The sequence below is a fragment of the Alosa sapidissima genome, chromosome 6, assembly GCF_018492685.1.
Source record: "Alosa sapidissima isolate fAloSap1 chromosome 6, fAloSap1.pri, whole genome shotgun sequence".
NCBI lineage: Eukaryota > Metazoa > Chordata > Actinopteri > Clupeiformes > Clupeidae > Alosa > Alosa sapidissima.
In genome coordinates, this window is record NC_055962.1 from 22,644,926 (window position 1) to 22,666,335 (window position 21,410).

Below are 21,410 nucleotides of genomic sequence, written 5' to 3' on the forward strand. Positions count from 1 at the left end.
ATTATTCAGGCGGTGGTTGTGGTGTTATTATAAAGGCTATGCCTTGGTATGCCTCCAATTCAATGCATCAGGCAGTATCTGCAGACCTGTATCAGCATGACCTGACTCATATTTCATCTATATAACCAAGGGTGTGCCAAGACAAAGCAGAATTAGGCTGAAGAGAGAGGGAACTGCATCTGATATCAATGGCAGACTCATTTATCAATAAAGAGCTCCACATGGTGACAGATTTATGAGATTTGTGTGTGAGAGGAATATTAGCATAAGTCAACATCTAAACGGGGGAAACTGGTCCAAAATACCCAGCAACATTCAAAAATAAGACTACCATCAAATGTCTTTGAAATGTAAATGCATCTTAAGTTAGAGGGTCAACTGAACAATGTAGGGCTTTTTCGTGGGCAGCACTGCTCATCATTGCTCGTATGAAATATATGGTGTCTAATGCAAGATGACATGTTTCTCAGATAGTGAAGAGCGAGGAGTGAAAAAAAACGACTCTTGTCAGGAAGTGTGCATTTCCTGTGCTCTACTTATGGGCACCCGGCCCGCCACAGGCTGCCTTTGTTGCTGCGGGTCCGAGCTTTTCCCCCGGAGGCACGGCTCCTCAGAAGAGGCAGCTGTTGAGTGACCACGGTGCGACCGCACTCCTCCGCCGTCTCCTGACCGCTCTCTCTGAAATGGCTTCTCAGTCGCCTCCCTGCTTTTTTTCCCAGGGACTGAGGCTGGTGCAGATTTTCTCCGGTCGCGCTCATCCTCTCTCTCTCTTTCTCCCTTCACTCCTCCGCCCCTGTAGGGCCCTGGTACATTGACCACCAACGGTGGGTGGTGGTGTGGTGTGTGGAGGTACTTGATTGGGCACTGGTCAGATGAGACGAGAGATTACTGACTGGGCGTAGAGGCGGTGGTGGGGTCCACCGGGCACAGCCCCCTCCTGTGATCCCAGAGAGGCCTAGCTGCTATTTTTTTGCTGCTGCCCCCATGAGGCGGCAGGGGCCTGAGCTGTAAGCCCTGCTGACACCCACTGTTTCACCAAGGAGCGTGGTTTTAGACAACCCATCATTTATGCTCGGCCTCCCTGTGTGTGTGTGTGTGTGTGTGTGTGTGTGCGAGAGAGAGAGCGAGAGTGAAAGTGTGTGTGTATGTCTGTCTGTGTGTGTGTGTGTGTGTGAGTGTGAGTGTGTGTGTGAGAGAGGAGAGAGAGAGAGAAAGAGAGAGAGAGTGTGGGATAGACCCATGCTGCTGGCAGGACAAAATGAGTGGCTATCTCACCACTGAAGATGGGACACACTTTTCCCATGCCACCCGATACAGGGACACAGTCATCCCACACACACACACACACACACACACACACACATGCACATGCATCCCTCACACACATGCACACACACACACACACACACACATGCATTCCACACACACACATGCATCCCTCACACACATGCATCCCTCACACACATGCGCACACACACACACACACACAAACACAGCAAAAAAAGAGCAGGACCTACCATTACATGACTTAAAAGGAAGCCTCTAATGGCGTGTCACATGTGAACTGTGACACGAGCTTGTTTGAGAAAGTGGCCCAAACTGGCCTGTAACTCATCCCTGTGGTCCCTGGTAATGAGAGCCTGAATATTGTGTAACCTTGAGGGGGAACGACCGGTGCCTTGAAGAGGACGCTGGGAACCCCTTCTGTCTTTTAATCAGCTGTCAGAGTTATGCTCTGTCTGAGTTCCCAATAAGGATCACGATGCGTACCAGATGTCTCTGTCCGTGCAAAACCATAACCCTGCAATTGCGCCAAACATTTAAAGCATGCTAATTGTTTGCGCCACACTAATAAGATAGCAATTTAAACATGGATGAACTGAAAAGCGCGGGGGCCCTGTTCTCGGAGGGCTTGTTTGTCAGCCTGAAGTTGTGTCAAGTTACTGCTCCCTCCCCTGCATTTAGGGCTGAGAGTCCTTCTAAGCAGAAAACAGCATTCAGGCAGAGAGGGGGAACAGGGGTGGCGATTGGCTACCGATGAATGTAGGATGGAACTTTTCGTTGAGCAATTCTCCCCTCCGCACCCTCGCCCCCCCCGCCTCCCTGGCCTCCACCAAAGACATTGTTTCCTCTTGAAAAAGCCCACCTGCTACACAAAAGGGAAGTGGCGTTTCTTAGGGGGGACTGGGCACCACAAGAGGGGTCAAGAGAGGGCAGCGGAGACACAGCACACACAGCGGAGAAGGAAGAGCAGGTGCATCCGAGGGGGAGAAAGGTCTCCTATTAGCCACATCTGATGGTCAAAGGGTCCAGCACAAAGTACGGTCTGATGGTGGAGTCTCCACAAGAGATGAGGGAGTAATTAGTTATGAATAGTATATGAAATGGCACTGCAATTACCTTTGACGTTGCTTGGCCCTCACAATCAAGTCATGCAGCAACAGACTTGAAAAGGATGTTTTTTAGTGAAGGGTTAGTATTCCTTAAATGCTAAAATATAATTTTAATTTGTAGAAAATAGAATTTGTAGAAAACCACCTGACACATTCTGTTGCATTTTCACTGTTTTGTTTTTTTTATTTTTTTAATATCCCATTCAGGATAGATTTACCAAAATTGTAACAGATATAGTGACAAAAAACATTTGAATAGACTCACAATTTCATAATGGACTGCAAAATATAAAGGATTTTTTTTGCATTAATTTCATAAAATGCCACTGGAATTTTTAAAATTACAAATACATTGTGTATTTAACAGTGAACAAATTGTATATGTATATCCATTAACATTTAATCCCCTGCACCAACCAAAAAAGCTCCTATGGCATTCAGAAAAGTGATAGAAAACATTGGAGAAAATAATACTTTCTCATTTGAAACACATATACACAGGAGTTCCTTACCCTTGTACTTCAACACTGTACTGTAAACATATTGTAAGACGTGAGAGTGTCATTCATACTGTTTTTCCTATTTCAATCCAGTTTTTCTCCATTCACTGTTGGCAAATAAAATAAAAATAAAAAACTGATTTAAACCAAAGTATGTAGCATCATACTTTTAAAACTACACAAACACACCAAATTCATAAATATTTATCCTATAAATTACTGTCTTTCTATAATTTGACTGGCTACCAATGTGTTCCCTTTTCTGAATTTTTTGTTACCCGAAACAAGGAGCTTACATGGGGAGGGACTAAGTAGGTAAAATTGAATATCTGGACAAATCTGTAGTAGACCAACATTTCCCCCTCAGGCCCATCCAAGATGAACTGAAGAGGGTTGCAAACATGTTGAGGCTTGACAGCACCGGGCACTTGAAGAGAAAACATAATCCTGACTGGAGCCCTTTCACTCTAAGATATCTCACTTTTTAAAATTCAAATTCTCATCGATATTAAGTTCCCTTTTGTTGTTTTCTATGTGCTAATGTTGTGTGGTGAACAGAAATCAGGCTGATTGTTGCAGTAATATAAATAAGATTTTTTAAATGTTTTTTTTCTCTCCCGTGCCCTCTTGTCATCCGCGTCTTTGAGAGATGAATGTGCTGCGTTTCATTTTTTTGTTAGTGTACAATTCCAGTTCAGATATGAATTGAATGTATGTGTGTGTGTGAGGGCAGGGGCTATGTGTGCTAAAATTAAACCACGTAAAACATAAGCGACGCCAATGGGAACAACACGGCGCTGAAATCGGCCGTGGAGAGAGCGAGAGTGATTGGTGGAGTGAATAGGCCCTCGCTCTGTGCACTGCGTTCCGCACTCTCAGATGTATGAAGCTGATTTGATGAGCACTGAAAGGCTGCAGGTGGATGGGGAGGCTCAGAGCCACTGGGAGTTGTGTGTGTGTGTGTGTGTGTGTGTGTGTGTGTGTGTGTGTGTGTGTGTGTGTGTGTGTGTGTGAAAGAGAGAGAGAGAGGGAGGGAGAGAGTGTGTGTGACATGGAGAGAAAAAGAGAGACAGAGAAGGGAGGAAGAGAGAGAGTGAGGCGTTAATGAGAAAATCATTTTCGTTCCCGGGGTCCATGGTGGATGAAGCACTCGTCCGGGACATGCATTGCACACACACACAAACACACACACACACACACACACAGACCGGGGGGTGGGGGGGTGGGGGTGGTGGGCTCAGAAGATGGGAGCACAGTGTAACATTTCAAGTGTGAAGTGTAACCAATCAGGCTGTGTCTCTGGACGGCTAGTGCACGGCATGGCGTCTGGAAACACGGCACAGTTTGAGTGCGAGTGAGCAAGAGAACGAGCAGGCGGATGAGGTGGCGGCAGTGCTTTGCTGGGAAAAGCCCGGACAGCCAGAGGGATGTCTGCGAGATCAGTGTTAATGTCTAACAGATTTTGGAATGTAACACATTGGCTGTGGCAAGCGCTACGCTTCCACAGTGCTAAAAAGCACGCCCGAGTCTGCTCGGATGAGGGAGAATCAAGTAAACAAACAAACGACGATAAGAGGGATGACAAGATGCCAACGTAAACATTTTGATAATCTTAAAATTGCATTGCGAGGATCTGGACAACTACATCCAAATCTCCCTGTAACTTCTCCCCCCAAGTAAACTTATCACTGATTTTTTTTCTTCACACAAATGAGCTCTTCTTGGTATTCAAGAGGTTCTAGCTATATTCAGAGATCATCCACTGCATTTGCCCATGTTTGTGTGTATGATGATTGGGTTAGAAGGGTCATTGTTTTTTTTTCTTTTCAATCACAGGGCAGTCTAACTTTTAGCTGCCTTAAATGCTCAGGGATTTTTTCAAAATCCTCTCATTTTTAAAATTTATATTTATTGTCAAGCTGACATATTCAGTGCTTTCACCTAATGAAATAACAATAATACAAATAATGATAAAGGGATTGTTGTAAGCTTATATCCTTATGTATAAAAAAAATGCGTATCTTGGATTGTTTTTAGAAGTTGATCTCTTCATGGGAAATTATTCTACTGGGTACATAACCACTTCCCTGGAAAAAACAAGCAAACAAAACAACTGGTGAATTTAAAACGTGGCACTATGCCAGCATCTCAGTATATGTCTTAACATTGTAGCCTGGGTTTTTTTTTTTTCAAAGTCCAGCATATTTCAAAACTATCTCTTTGAGAAAGTATCAATATGCCTTGATAATGTACCTGCACATGCCTTGATTCAATACAAACCCAATAAATACAGATATTATTGCACAGTAGAAAGGCTCCATGGATTCCTACACAACTAAAATCCTTTGCTGTTGGGAGATGCCAAACAGGGCTTTTTGTCTTTTTCCTCTTTCACTCTTGTTTTGAAGACTTTAAAACAGGACACTTCCAGTTCCTCTTTTTTTCTCAGGTGGCATTTTTTTTCTGTAACAAGAAACAAATTAAACAAACAAACAAACAAACAAACAAAAAAGAAAAGGTCATTCCACAAGTCTCACGTCAGGAAAGAGCAAAAAACAAAAACAAACAAAAAGATCATCCATTAAGCCTCATGACAAAGTCTGGTGAAGGAACATAGAGTGGTGTCTATTCGGGTGGAGGGGTGTATCGCCACCTCTACACCCGATCGGCCTGCTCTAGTTTGACCTCGTTGGCCATCAAGTGTTCGCCGTGCCACTTCTTCATGTGCTTCTCCAGGGTGCTGTAGACGCTGAAGGGCATGTGGCAGATGTCACAGCGGTAGACCTCCTTGCCGAACTGGCCGTGCGTCTTCATGTGGCGCGTGAGCTTGCTGCTCTGGGCGCAGGCGTAGCTGCACAGGTCACACTTGTACGGCCGCTCGCCGGTGTGACTGCGCCGGTGCACCGTCAGGTTGCTGCAGTTCTTGAACACCTTGCCGCAGAACTCGCACGTGTCGTTGCGCCGGTCCTTGGAGCTGGGCGGCCGCCCGGGGCCCGGGCCGCGGTGCAGGTGCGGCGTGCTGCTGCCGCTACCGCAGCCGCTGCCGCGGCCCGAGAGAGCGCCGCCGCCGTCCAGGTCGCCGCCGCAAGGCGGCGTGGAGAAGCGCAGGCTGCCCGTCTCCGAGGACGAGTGCTCGGACGAGGTGGCGAAGGGCGACTGGCGCGCGTCGGCGAAGCCCAGGAAGTGCTCACCGCGGATGAAGTGGCGCGAGGCGGCGTAGCCGGCCAGCAGCTGCGAGTAGACGTTCTCCGAGGAGATGAGCGGCAAGGGCGGCAGCTCCAGGTCTTTCTCCACCTTGATGCGCTTGGACGCCTGGAGGCCCGGGCTGGAGATGGGAGTCGGCTTGCGGCGGAACAGCATGCCAGGGAGAGAGTCCTCCGAGCCGCAGTTGCGCCCGTTGACGATGGGGCCCTGCTCTGCCTGGTGTCTCCTCTCCCTCGCGGCTGGGTCCTCCTCTTCCTCCTCCTCCTCCTCCTCTTCCTCGGAGGTCCGGTCTCGGGGAGGCTGCCCATGTAGAGGCATCCTCAGCTGATTGTCAAGGTTGATATTGTTGTAGGGGCCGTGCACCATCCTCTCCATTGCCGCGGTGGCCTTGTTGTCGCCAGGCGACGTGTGTGGCCCGTTCTCCCTGTTGCGGTTGTTGAACTCCGACTCCATGCTAAGGTTGGAGTTGGGTCGGCCTCCGTTCTGCTGCGGCTCCTCCTCCTCTTCCTCCTCCTCCTCCTCCTCCTCTTCCTCCTCCTCATCCTCCTCGTTCTCCTGGCCGGTGCTGCCTTCCCCTCCGCCGGCCGCGTTGTCCCGGCCCCTGTGCTGCTGCTCGCCGGACGCGTCCTTGCCGCCGCTGGGCTCCGGAGAGCTGCTCACGGAGCCCGCCTTGTGCATGTGGGTCTTCATGTGGCGCTTGAGCTTGCTGGCTTGCGAGCAGGCGTGGTCGCACAGGTGGCACTTGTACGGGCGCTCGCCCGTGTGGCTCCGGCGGTGCACGATCAGGTTGCTCTGGAACTTGAAGGTCTTGCCGCAGAACTCGCACGACTTGGACTTGCCGCTCATGCCCAGGGGCGACGAGGCGCCACTGCCCCGGATCTGCTGCTGCTGCTGCTGCTGCTGCTGCTGCTGTTGCTGTTGCTGGGCAGCCAGCAGGACGCTGTGCGGTGGCGGCCCGCTCAGGAAGGAGCCTGGCGGCTTGCTGGCGCTACCGCCGTGCTGGAAGAGCGTGGGGCTAAGCAGCCGGTGCATGGGCGGCACGCGGTTGGGGGAGACTGGTGGCGTGGGCCCCCCTCCGGCTCCGGCGCCGGCGCCGCTCCCGTTGCTGTTGCCGGCGAGCTCGCGCAGCCGCCGCGAGAAGTCCATGGTGGGCGGCGGCGGCTCCACGGGCATGGGCGCCAGGCGCATGACACGCTCAAAGGCGCTCGGGTGCTGCGACAGCATGCCCATCTCCTCGGGGCCCAGGCGCTCCAGCGGGTGCGGGTGGTGGTGCGGGTGGTGGTGCGGGTGGTGGTGGTGGGGGTGGTGGTGGCGCGGCGGTGGCGGCGGGCTCACGAAGGGTGGCGTGGACGGCAGCCGCGTGTCCATGTAGCCCGGCGGAGGAGGAGGCGGCGGCAGCGGAGGCGGGGGCTCGCGGAGGAGCGGAGCGGCCATGCGCAGCAGGTGGATGGGGTTGCTGGCGTCGCCCAGGAAGCTGGCCAGGGGCGAGCGGGGCAGCGAGTCGGCGCCCAGTGGCGGCGGCAGCGCCATGCGTGGCGTCAGCGAGCCGCCGGTCAGGTGTGTGTCCAGGTAGATGCGGATGCCGTGCGTGTTCTGGGCGTGCTGGAGCAGGAACCAGGCGCTGGTGAAGGTCTGCTTGCATGTGGTGCAGATGTAAGTGGTGGGCTCATCTTTACCTGTGGAACACAGAGGAACACACACACATACACACACACATGAATCCATGAATAAATATTAACCCAAAATGCTAGCAGTCTGTCTACCCTTATCCTACCCTGCATGTGGTTAGGATAAGACACAACCGCATCCATTCCACAGTATCATTTCAAAGTGAGTGTTCCACTTGATCCCCAGTCATCCATGCTCTTGTGAGGCTATGTAAATTCCCTGTGATGAGGCTCACAGATCATTGCCCTTTCAGTGAACAAAACGAAAAAGACAAGAAAGAAAAGAGCAGTGCAAGATGCCTTCACAGTGACAGCCGTGGCTTGGCGACAGCCAGCCATTTTGACGTGGCAGCTTAGAAAATGGAGCGTAGATCACTCCCAGAGACACGAGAGCTCACCGGCGTTCTCTCTGGGTTAGCGGGCGTCAGTGCGCCACACAGATCTCCTTCGTGCCCCTGGCAGGGGGAAGGCGAGAGGTGGGGAGGAGAGGAGAGGATGTGGGAGAAGAGAGGAGCAAAATGGAAGACGGGTGGTGGTTGGTGCTGGTGGTGGTGGTGGGTGGGATGGGGATTGCTACGTGACTTCCCCAGAAACGGGCTCACGTGGGAGGTTATAGAGTGGTTAGCCTCCCAGAGGGCTCGGTGCCTGATGCAGATGGCAGGTACAGCCCCAAGGCGAGAACACATTATGCTAATGCTAATGTCAGACGAGCTTTAATATACAGCTCCGCTCCCCACTCGCCGCACTATTGCCTATTTCCATATGGAGATACAGTAAGTAGTAGGAGGAGGAGAAGATGGAGGGAGAGAGAGAGAGAGAGAGAGAGACTACTGAAGGAGAGTGAGATGCTGCGATGATATGAACCTCTTTAAAACACAACAAACGTCTTACCACCCACATACAGACATTTATACCACAAACACATACATATTCATACACTGCACCAGTACTCCTCAGCATATGGATAGAAATGTGAAAGAGAGAGTGAAACCAAAAGGAACACAGAAAAAGACAAAAGAAAAAAAGAATACTTTGTGTTGTTTAGGACTGGTGCAACTCTGGAAACTTCTGGTCATTTGCCGTTACGAATTACCAGCCCCTTCTCACTGTCATTTACAAAGTGAATTACTATTAGGCCTATTAATTATTGGTCTGGTTGGGTCACCTTGTGTAATTTGAGGTAAACATGTTATCATACAGTATGTATCAATTCCTGATGTGAAGGCAAGAAACAAGAATAGGCTTCTATCAGTCAATGCACCAATGCTGCCTGCGGCTCATAAAATGTAGATTTGGCCATTTGATTTGCTTTAGGTTAAAGGGGTCCTTTGGTGTTGGTCTCTCTCCACATTGGTCTCTCTACACGTTGACATGTGTTTGAGTGTGTGTGTGTGTGTGTGTGTGTGTGTTTATTTGTAGGTTTAGAAGTGCGCGCCCATGTGCCTCTAGCAGCATTTCCTGATCAAGGAGATAAGGAGAAAGAAACATTTTGTAAAATGGTGACTCCTTTTTCAGTGGAACACATCTCCTCTGTAAGGCTACAGATGAAGAAAAAGTGTGTGTGCAGATTTGTGTGTGTACATATTAGCATGTACAGTATATGAGTGTGTTTTATGTGTATGTCTGCATGTGTGTTTGAGTGTGCCATGCCAGATATCAGTGTGGGTATGAGTGTATTTATGTGTGCATGCATGTGTGTGTATGTGTATGTGCATGTGCATGTGCGGTGTGAGTGCATGCATGCGTGTGTGTGTGTGTGTGTGTGTGTGTGTGTGTGTGTGTTTTTGTGTGTGTGTGTGTTTTTGTGTATGTGTGTTTTTGTGTGCGTGTGTTTTTGTGTGTGTGTGTGTGTGTGTGTGTGTGTGTGTGTGTGTGTGTGTGTGTCTTTGTGTCTCTGATGTGCTTGCAGAGGCTGCAGGAGGCGGGAGGTTTCTGTGCGTTAATGAGCAGCTCCTTTGCGGATATTGTCTTGTTTTTTGTGTGGGCTGTGGCCGGGGAGCCTTGTGTTTTCAGGAGGGAGTGGGGAGTGGGGGGGTGCGTTTGTGTGTGTGTGGAGTGTTGAAGGGGGGGGGGGGCTGGCACACTAGGGGTTTATCTGGCATGGCGAGACCTCCTGCTGCCTCATCTCAGGAGCACACAGAGAGCGAGAGAAAAAGAAAGAGAGAGAGGAAGGGGGGTAGAATGGGATGGGCTAGAGATGTGGGGAGGGAGTGAGAGAGTTGGGGGAGAGCAAGAGAGAGTGATAGAGAGAGAGAGAGGAGGGAGGGAGAGAGGGAGGGAGAGAGCGTGCCGTGGAGGAGGACAAGACGGCTGCCTGTGTTTGGTTTGGCCGAGACTTCACATGGACGCCTGGCAGCAGGACAGAGCTTGGACAGCAGACAGGGGAGAAGAAAGGGAAACAGACAGACAGAGAGAAAGAGAGAGAAAGAAAGATAGAGTAATAGGGGAGACACAGAAGAGGAGGAGGCAGGGCGAGTGTGAATGTGGGGAGGACAAGTCGTAAAGAGAGGGTTGGGGGGAAGGAGGGGGTTTACATACCAAAACACACACAGTCTGTTCATTTCCCATTTAGGGAACTACATTTGGCCCAACACCGAAGTGTGCTCTGATCAGAGAGGGAGAGAGAGAGAGAGAGCACGTCATTTGTGTCCAGCCCAGGCCTTCAGAGACGTAACCACGTCTAAATGAGCCACGACGATGGCGGCCATTGACAGAATGACTAAACAAGCTGCTTAACGGCAATGCCATCAGAGATGTTTGCCAATGATTTTTTGTATGAAAGAGAGAGAGAGAGTGTGTGTGTGTGTGTGTGTGTGTGTGTGTGTGTGTGTGTGTGTGTGTGTGTGCCTGTGTATGTACATGCATGCATGCGAGTTAAATGGGTGTCTGCATAACCTCAGGCAATTCTGTGTCTTATCACATCTTACAAAAAAGGGACCATATGCTGCTCCCGAGGCGTGTCAGCTAATAGACTGACAGGGTAATGACGGCCAAAGTCCAATTTCATCAACTTTCCAATGTGAGAGAAAAGGGGGGATGAGAGAGAGACAGAGTGAAGTAAAAAAGGAAGGAGAAAAAGAGAAAGAGGGGAGGAGAGTGGAGGGATGCAAATGATCATGAATAAGAGAGTGCATGCTAATAATCCATCAGGGAGACGTGGAAGGGTGGCTGGTGTGATGACACGTCGGTGTGAAATCACCCATCAAGCCCTTCAGAAAACACACAAAACGCCTCATCTAATCTCCCCATCTTGTTGGCCAGCAATGGACCACGCCACGCCACGCCACGCCACGCCACGCCACGCCACGCCACACCTCACAGGACCCTGAGAGACCTAGGAGGCCCGTGTCACAGCACGACGGCCGCGTACGGCCAATGAAAGCACTCGTTAAGGAATCATCTCAGCTCTCTCTGTGATTCAATTTGCAGTAATTACCGGCAGTCCACACTCATGAAAAAATGCCCGCTGCTGCAGGGGGCTGCACAGGTCAACTAGCAGTTAGCGTCGAGCACTTTTTCTTCCTCTCTCTTTTTTTCCTCTCCTCTATGCATTCATCAGCGAAGCCTAATGGCCTAATTTTATTCCTCATCTTCGCACCATAACCATCCCTAACCCCACTCCCCCCTCCTATTGCACTTCAATAAATATGGCGCAGATTACAGGTTAAGTAGCAAAATTGAGCCGTGCCGGCATTGGTATTACATGGCACTGTGATTGGCAGCACTAGCGGCTAGCGCTAATAATGATTGTGTGTGTGTGTGGGGGGGGGGGGGGTGTAGGTTGGGGGGTGTAAAACGAGATGCCGGGGAAAGGATAGGAGGTCTGACAGGAGTGTGATTAATGGTGCGTAGCACGGAGGTGGTCCGACGCTAAAGTTCTCCGCCCTCTTGGGTTTTAGTATTACAAAAACGCGCGGCCAATTAGCAAATCTACGGGGAGATTCTCCACTACTACTACTTATTTTAGAACACCCCCCTCCCACACACACACCTAACACCCACAAATCCAGCCCAAAACCCCCACTCCCCAACTCCGAGTTTAGCTCTCATTTAAGATTTCAGTGATTTTCTCGAGCACTAATTAATTCGCCTTTAAGAGCATGGGTGAAGTGGTGCAGGAGAGGCAGACGGTGGTATTTAATTATCTCATGTGAAACGCCAAGAGGTAGAGATAGGGGTGGGGGCGAAACAAAGGTGGGGGAGCGGAGAGGGGGTGGGGGCGACTTCACAGGCTCCCACGTTCCATAACGGGACGCATGTACGCACAGGCGTGTAAGGCATGTGTGTGTTTGTGTGTGTGTGTGTGTGTGGGGGGGGGGTGTTGTTCAGGTTGGATTTTGGGACACTAAGTAAGACTACAGAAAAGCTACAGGGGACAAGACAGGAGCTGTGTGTCACTGGTGCCCACCACCAGCCAAGGACAGGCTTCAGCTGCCAGAGCAGCACGTGCGTTTGTTTGTGTACAGGACAGAAAGTGTGTGTGTATGGGTGTATGTGTGTGCGTGTGTGTGTGTGTGTGTGTGTGTGTGTGTGTGTGTGTGTGTGTGTGTGTGTGTGTGTGTGTGTGTGTGTGTGTGTGTGTGTGTGTGTGTGTACTAGGGAGTGTGTGTGTGTGTGTAATGGAGGGGTGCCACAATGCACAAGCTGCACATTCCAAAGAATAAATGCCAGGCTGAGGCCATTTACATAGAGAACAAAGGCAGAAGGGCGACGAAGCCACCGGGACTACTCCCCCCTCCCCTCACCCATGCACCCCCCCCCCATCACGAGACACACACACACACACACACACACACACACACACACACACACACATACCTCCCTCTGTTGCCCACCTACCCCCCCCCCCAACCCTTCTCTCTCTCTCTCTCTCTGCACCTGTCATGGGCCTGCCTGACACCTTACGCGGAGGCGGCGGCGCTAACGCCTGGCCTCATTAGCATGGCTGTGATCTGGGTGCCCCTGGGGGCCCGGGGGCCTCGCCCCGCATCACTGATGTCTTGTTTGTGATGATCTTGGCTAATCAGGGGCCAGGTTCCCATGCAAATCAGCAAGCTGGGAAGGGGGGGGGGGGGGAAATGTAGGGGAGTAGGGGGCACTGACATGGTGCTGTCACTGCCGCAGTGGGCTGGGACCTTGGTGGTGTTGCAGGCAGAGGGGAGAGGAGATGCCACCCCACCACCATCTTCCCATAAAGATGGGGCTGACATAGAGAGAGACCCTAGAGGACCCAGAGCGCAAAATACAAACAGACTTTTGTTGGTGTGCAGTTCCCGCCCTCATAATAAGACACCCACCACACCCATAGAAACACACAGACATTCTCACTCAGGCTTTGGAAAACACAAACACACACACACACACACACACACACACACACATACAGACAAACAAAAATACACACACACAAACAGCATTGCTCCCTCATGCAGTCACTCTTCTAACACGCCACTATACCTGGAATCATTTCACGCAGACAAAAAAAAAACTGGACAGACACCGCGGCCAGGCACTGGCCACATGCGTGAATTCTGTGAATGGCACCCCCCCCCCCCCCCCTTCTCGCAAGCAAGCGAGCGAGCAAGATCAACATGTGTGAGAAAATGTGAATGAAGCCTCTGCCAAGCTGCACTTTTTACTACAGGCCTGTTGAATGGATCCCAACAGCTTTATAAGACAGGCCAAGTGGGCAAATGGAAAGTGTGTCGGGGCCAGATAAGCTGTGCCGGAGCCTGAATGGCTCTCTCACAGCATGGGCATGGAGTTCTAACAGGAGGGGTGTGTGGTGGTGGTGGTGGTGGTGGGGGGGGGGGGGGGTGAGAGGGGCCAAACGTGATAATTAAGTGAGGAGAGATGGATGGGGGATAGCGTTTGCATAGCTCATTGTTTACGTCTGCTTAGGTCTGCCTGGCTGTGTGTGTGTGTGTGTGTGTGTGTGTATGTGTATGTGTGTTTTCTCAAACTTCTTTTTGTTTCTTCTCCTCATTTTTGAAGTGCTATTTAAGACCATATGGTAGTGATGGCTGATAACGGAAAAGTGAACATCGCTCGAGTGTGTATCCGCACTGAGATGGAGTGACAGTGGAAAAGAGTGTGTCAGAGAGCAGCGATGGTGAGGAGGGTAGAGAGAGTACACACACACACACACACATACACGCTCACTCAGTTTCTCACACTCACTCACACACTCCCTCCCTCACATACACACACTCACACACACACTCTCACAAAGGCAGCACACAGACACACACAGAGGCACAGTGTGACTGGCTCCAGTGTAACTCAAACCAGGCCTCAGCAGTAACCACTCCAATCTGTCTGTATCTGCGGGGAGGCCGAGGGGTGGTGGGGTGGGGGTGGTGGTGGTGGTGGGGTGGAGGAGGGGTGGTGATGAGTGACGTGACAGACATGCTCTTTAAAGAGACAGCTCAGTCCCTCAGCACACAGAACACCACACACACACACACACACACGCACACACACACACACACACACACACACACACACACACACACACAGAGAGAAAGAAAGAAAACACACATACATACGCACATAGGCCACAAGTGTAGACCATACAAACACATATTCACATCAAACATACCATAAACTCACAAGCCACATATAAACAAATATGACATGCATATCCTTCCACACAGAAACGCAAGCATACGCATATACACTGGCAACACACAAGCCTCATTAAAAAAAATAACATCCATGATACGCAAAGACAAAGTGTGCCAAGAGTTTTGTTGTTGTGTTCGCATGAGCCTGCAAAGAGCCCTTGTCCCGCTACGCACGCAGACGTGAAACTGAGCCTGTGGCACCTGCTCACCTGTGTGGGAAAGCTCACAGACACACCTCCATAACCCCCATCTCTACCGCCCGCCCGCAACGTGCCGCTCACAGGAAGACGTTAGGCAATGGGGGAGTAGCAGCGCTATAACTTAAATATTATCATTGTGGGAGACAGCGAGAGATAGAGAGATACAGACAGACAGACAGACAGACAGACACTGTGGCCTGCTCGCCGTGGGCCAAAGGAAAGGGGGGGGGGGGGGGGGTTGGGGGCTTTAGACATCCTATGGCATCTTCTGGTGGGAACAAACAGTGAAAAATAACTGGAAAGACTTCTCTGTCAGTAAGAGCTATGACTCTTGGCTGCTTTACACTTGAAATAAAAAATGAAAAGATCCAGTACTGGAGAGGTGGGGGGAGTGGAGTGGGGAAGGGTAGAGGGAGTGCATTAGCTAAGCTTTTTGTGGCATTTTGGTGCGTCTGAATCATGGGTCCCGGCTCTACGCTTGTGTGTATGTGTGTGTGTGTGTGTGTGTGTGTGTGTGTGTGTGTGTGTGTGTGTGTGTGTGTGTGCGTGTGTGCGTGTGTGTGTGTGGCGCGTGCTAAGATCTCGGTTCGCTGGAACGGCACTCTTGCGGCGCTCAGTGGAGTTTGATCGATGACGCTCGTGCTTGCGGCTGAAGGAGGACGCAGACAGCAGAGCATCAGGGAGAGAGAGAGAAAGAGAGAGCGAAGGAGGGAAAGAGGAGAAGCAGAGTTCAAATTTGAAATGTGAGGGCTTCATTTGTCGGTGTCACTTCCATTATCTCTCCCCAACCACCCGCTTCAGAAGAAAAAAGAGGAGCACAGAGGAGAAGAGAGAAGAAGAGAAGAGAGAAGAGAAGAGAGAAGAGAGGAGAAGAGAAGAGAGGAGAAGAGAGGAGAAGAGAAGAGAAGAGAAGAGAAGAGAAGAGAAAATGAGTCATCAATGAGACGAGTGAAGCTCCTGGAAGAGACTACATGAGAGGCGATCATGACCGAGCGCCAGCCCTTCAGTGTTTCAGCTCCTGCTGAGGTGGCGCGGAGTAAGCCATGTCCCTGCCACTGGCATGCCACAGCCTTTTGCCATTACTGAATTAGGCCCATGGGCCCAACCTCCTCATGCTGCTGGGAGGCTTCCCTGCATTCCTAACAGGAGGAAGCCAGTGTGTCCTCGTCTGGGGTTGGAGATTTGAGGGATGGGGGTGGAGGATATGTGTGTGTGTGTGTGTGTGGGGGGGGGGGTGATGGAGGGAGAAGTTTTAGGGAGAGGTGGTGGACTGAGAACAATCCCGTATGTGAAATAATTGCGGCGGCATTTTTTGGGATAACGTGCACCATAATAGTCCCCAGCTGGACCTGGCATTCAGACCCTACTGCAGAGCAGAGAGAGAGAGAGAGAGAGAAAGGGCCCCGACTGTAAAAAAAATATCCAAGGCCCTTCAGCGCGCCTTCCAAAACAATCAGGGCGCTATAAAAAATACCAACCCTCAGATGCCGCCGGTCCTTATACGAGCGCAGGAGAGGGGTGACACATGCCAGGCACGTTACCGCTATACCCCCTCGCCTGGCACTGGTGCCGTGCTCTGACACGGCACTTGCAAACCCCCTGGTTGTGGAGACAGGCTGGCCCCCTTAGGGCTGGGTTGGGAGGGCTGGAAGGTTGGTTCAGTAGGAGAGTTATGGCTGAGTGGTCTGGCACCTTATGCCTGCTATGCAGTGGCCAAATCCTTGAGCCCCGTCCTCAGTGCAGTTTAGAGAGATTGAGATAAGAGGCCACTAAAAGGCCCTGGATATTCCAACTCACTGTGTCCTTAGAGAACTGGAGTGCTCAGGGGAGAGAGAGAGAGAGAGAGAGAGAGAGAGAGAGAGAGAGAGAGAGAGAGAGAGAGAGAGAGAGAGAGAGAGAGAGAGAGAGAGAGAGAGGAATAAGAAATAGTGACAAACTGAGAGTGCAGGCTGGGTAAACCAAAGAAGAACACTACGGGCCAAGCGATTGAGTGTGTGTGTGTGTGTGTGTGTGTGTGTGTGTGTGTGTATCATTAATAACCAAAAGAAAATACCATCAGGACAGAATAAGGCTTGCGGCATTTCCTGGAATGGTCACAACCAACGCTGTCCCCGAGAGATGCTGGGACAGGTGTGTCGCTCGACGGAGGAGCCAACTTAAATAACAGGTTTCATCAGACTCACCCACCCGCACACTGCCACCCGCACACCCCCACCCAACCCTAAGTATTCGAATCCCTTGAACAGCTAAAAATATTATATTTTAAGTTCCACACAGTCAGGCTTTAGGCCACATTACTACAATTTCCATATCAGCTGATACAAATGACATTATCACTGCCTTGGACCATAAAAAAATCATGCACTTTTTATTGATTTATCCAAGGCATTTGATACTGTTGATCATGGTCACTTATTGCAAAGGCTGTGTACTTTGGGCTTTAGTGACTATTGTGTTGGCCTGGTTTTCTGATTATTTAACTGGGAGAGCACACTGTCTCCATAGAGAATTGTCACTCTGTATCTCTAACAGTAAAGACTGGTGTCCCACAAAGGTCAATCTTAGGTCCTATTTTGTTTTCTCTTCATATAAATAATATAGGTATAGGTTTAGACCCGGCAAAGGTACACTTTTATGCTGATGATACAATCCTTTATGCTACTGCTTTTTCAATGCAAGACGCAATGGATACCCTACAGACTGCATTTAATTCACTACAGATGTGTGGTCAAGTTAAAACTGGTACTAAATGCCAAGAAAACTAAATATATGACTTTCACACGGACACGGGCACGGACACACTCTGACCGCACAATACTGTCACTAGGTGGCACTCATATAGAGAGGGTAACCTCCTTTAAATACATTGGCATCTGGCTTGCTGACAAGTTATCCTTTCAAGACCATATAGATAATCTTTCAAAAATTGAGACCCAAGTTAGGTTTTTATTTCCATTTAAATAATTGCTTTCTTTTTACTACAAGTTTGCCTTGCCGTTTGTAACAGGTCCACCGAACACATCACTGTATATTGTATGAAAAGGTTCAATGGACTTCAGTGCATTTAAAAAAAGAACAATTCACATTCATTAATTCATCTTTTTAGCAAAGGCCTTAATGGGCAAACGTCCCTGTTATATTTGCAGCCTTCTGTCATTTCGCCCTACTACATACAGCACCCGTTCTTCAAACAAGCTCCTCCTACAGTCTTCAACGTCAGGAACAAAACTGGGGAAATCTGCCTTTTCAACCTTTGCACCACATGCCTGGAATGAGCTTCAACACACGCTCAACTTGGACTCCTTACCCTCCTTAAATGTTTTTAAAAGTACTTTAAAGTTAGCTTACACTGAACAGTGTCACTGCTTATAGTGTTCTATTTTATTTGAATTATTCTTTTAGCTCCCTAGCCTTTGCTGTCTCTGTGTCTTCCGTGTTAGTGTGTTATTGGTGTCTTTGGACTGTGTCCATGTCCCATGTTTTCCATTCACTGTCTTTCTAAATGAAATCATTGCTGCTGTGTTGACCAGGACTCCCTGGCAGTGGAAACACTGTGTCTCAATGGGACCTTCCTGGCAAAATAAAGGTTAAATAAATAAATAAATAAAAACTCACCCTCACCGTCTCCCTCCCTACCCCCGCCCTACACTGAAATGAGGTGTACAGTGCAGTTTAGCCCTCGGCCATCCTCATGTGGTATTTTTTTTTCCACCTCTCCTTTTTTCTCTTTGCCCTTTGCAGGGTAAACAAGGGGAGAGAGAGAGATGGCTCTCCCTTGGCTGTTATCACAATGATGCATTTTCTCCTCCTGGCACGGTTCCTGCATAGCTTATGGTTAAGACGGCTTTCATCTATCCAGCGCCTTCAGCAAACATACCAGCAGGCCATCCCAGCCTCACGACAGGCTCAAACAAGCTCTCCTGGCATGAATAAAAGTGATAAGATCTGGGCTTTATTTCATTTTGGGTCCACGCACGAGGGGAAAGGCAGAGGGGTAGGGCTTTTTTTTTTCTTCCTCGTGCTGAATTATCGCCCATGCCTGTAACCCTCCTCCAGTTTAAATCTTCAGGGCTCTAATGTCATCGGCCATTATCAACATGACAGTGCAAGCCCTCTTCTTCTGCCATGCTGGGGTTTTTTTTGGCATTAATGTGCTTTTCCAGCTGGGGGTCTTAGGTACATGCACAAACAACTGTCACGGGCAGTAAACCTATCTGAGCTGTTAAGAGGACCGGTGCCCATTAGCTTCTACATGACAGGCATGACCAGGTAAGCACCCACTGATCAAAAACCGTAATGGGGGCTGAAGTGTCGGTGTTGTGTTTCTAAAAAAAAAACATTTATACACTGCCCTCTTTTGATGCCCTGTGTGATATCTGTCAAATAAAAATGTGTAAATGAAAGCTGTGGCAAAGAGTGAATGCTCTGATGTTTGTGTGCATCAATATCTTTGCGCAGTTAAGGGAGGCGACAGTAAAAGTGCAAATGAAAGTCCCACAGTCAAAGACCTCCCCGTTTATTTCTTCTTCTACTTTTAACACAAGCCGCCCAGAACATTACCGTCACCACTGACAAAATGAGAAAACCAGCTAGAGACCATGGTAACCTGGTTCCCTTGTTGTGTGACATAATACCATGGCCACTAAATGTTAAGTGAAGCCTTTGTTTAAAAAAAAAACCCCTATGTATGTAAGATCTGGCGTAGGCAGTGCAAAATCACAAGTTCTGCTTTGTTTTCTTAGGCCTGCTGTTTTGTCTGTAGAGAGAAAGAGAGAGAGAGAAAGAGGGAGAGAGAGAGAGAGAGAGAGAGAGATGATAATTGCCGAGGAGCTGTAACTCTGGTTCTGTCGGGCCTAGCTGCAAGTCTTGTGCTAATACCCAGCATAAAGAGCATGTCCACGAAAAGAAAGGCCAGCCAAATCTCAGTGTTGCAGGACAGGTTTTAGAGTGCCGTAATCCGGCATGGTCTATCAGTAGCGGCCTCCAGTACCGTGAACTGAGCCTTTTCACCGGGGGGATCAGGGTAGCTGCCAGGCTTAGCTTCCCCTGAAGCGTAACGCTCCAAAACTCAACATGCCCGTCTGGACCCCACCTCACCACCCACCTCCCCCAGCCACAACCCATCACTCCACCCTCAAACACACACACAGTCACCCACACCCACACCCACACACCCAACCAGCAACAGGAATAACATGGAATGAAGATTTCAACTTATTCTTTTTTTGGCCTAGAGGTGAAATGCCTCCATTACTGTAGGTAGCATAGCACAAGCAGCCGAGAGAAAGGTTCGATTAACAAAGCAGATTCACTGATTGAATTGTTTCAGGTCGGTGAAGAAACCGTGTTGGGTACTTGCTTGAAATGCTGATTAAATAATGACAGAGAAACTCAAACTTAGGTCTGTTGAAATGGCTAACACCATGGCTGACAGCTGCCTGTAGAAACAGATTAAATACACATTTTCCCCATCGAAATAGTAATTAAGCAGTGTGGTCTGCCTGTGCTGCTGTTCCAGAGGAAGAGCGGAGCTGGAGACTGCCCAGGCTCATGTGGGAGTAGGCCTGTGTTTAAGAGCTGCTGGAGGGGTAAGGGACGCTGGGATTCTGGTGCTCAAGTGACAGACACAATGTTCAGTTGTTCGTCTAACCGATACAAAAATATTTATGCACAAGAGTGACAAAACGAAAAGAATTAAAAGCAGAGGCGACATGCTTCACATCAAAACTCCACACAACCACTGAAGAGAGCTTTCCTTTCTTTTCGTTTTTTTTTTTTCTTTTTTTTTTTCTTTGGAGGGGGGGCATAGTTGGACGGTGTGTATTTTTTCATAAATTTAAAGGAAGACTATTAACAAGAAGGAGCAGGAGAGGAGAAGAGGAGGAGGTGGAGGGGGGTGAAAATAAAGGGCCTGCACACATCTGGACAACACCGTCAGCACATGCTGAAAATCTAGCGGCAGCATTCACAGTCCAAATTAGTGGCGAGTTTTATTCCCTGCTGTGGTAGGAAAAATATCAAATCTGCTGCCATATGACTACCATAAAGTGGTATGTGGAGCGTTTGATGCCTTCATGTGGGCCACTTTAACTCCTTCCAGGGATCCAAGTGTAGCACATGTGCCATAGCCCTGCTTTCTTTTAACGCGTCCAACATGGACCTGGGTGACCCGCGTGCCAGCAGACTACACCAATCAGACAGGCGATTGGGGTGGTCTAATTTTGGGGAGGGGGTTGGTGGGGGTGGGAGGTGTGTGTGTGGGGGGGTGGATCTCACAGCTCACAGACATGATGGCATCAAGCGCCGGTTTCCACACACACACACACACACACACACACACACACACACACACACACACACACACGTGGTGGCGGCGTGGTGCGGTGTGGCGCAACATTGGCACAGTGCGGCCGCCATTTCTCGGGTGTCTGAGAGGGGAGACTCATTCTCTCATCCCCTCTGTGCCCTCCTTGTGGTTTTGTCATCCTCTCTCTCTCCCCCTCTCTCTCTCTCTCTCTCTCTCCCTCTCTCTCTCTCTCTCTTTCTCCCTCTCTCTCTCTCTCTCTCTATCTCTATCTCTATCTCTCTTTGTTTTTTTCTTTACTTCACTCTCAGCACTATGAGCCCAGGCAGTGGGGTTTTTGCTGGAGAAGTTTAGCACCTCCACCTGGCAGCAGGAGCAGTGGGTGTCTCAGACGCATGCATGCCTGAGAGACAGGTACTGTATGGGGATGGTTTATGGCCAATAAAGCCTGCAGAGCTTAACGTGACTTCACAGGTTTGGGAAGTACACAATTTATCATCCAAATTGTGTCTTGTC

The 21,410-nt window shown here is 49.6% G+C and overlaps 1 protein-coding gene across 2 annotated transcripts in view; it reads right to left on the reverse strand.

The window, feature by feature from the left end:
- Positions 1-2,551: 2,551 nt before the first annotated feature.
- The window catches only part of bcl11bb (BAF chromatin remodeling complex subunit BCL11B b), a 31,061-nt gene continuing 12,202 nt past the window's right edge, over positions 2,552-21,410 (reverse strand). For both annotated transcript variants that reach the window (XM_042096508.1, XM_042096509.1), the window contains exons 3-4: positions 5,552-7,773; positions 2,552-5,521 (exon numbers count right to left, since the gene is read on the reverse strand). In XM_042096508.1, the coding sequence (XP_041952442.1) occupies positions 5,519-5,521; positions 5,552-7,773 (2,225 nt within the window). In that variant the 3' untranslated portion in view covers positions 2,552-5,518. The remainder of the gene's footprint in view (positions 5,522-5,551; positions 7,774-21,410) is intronic.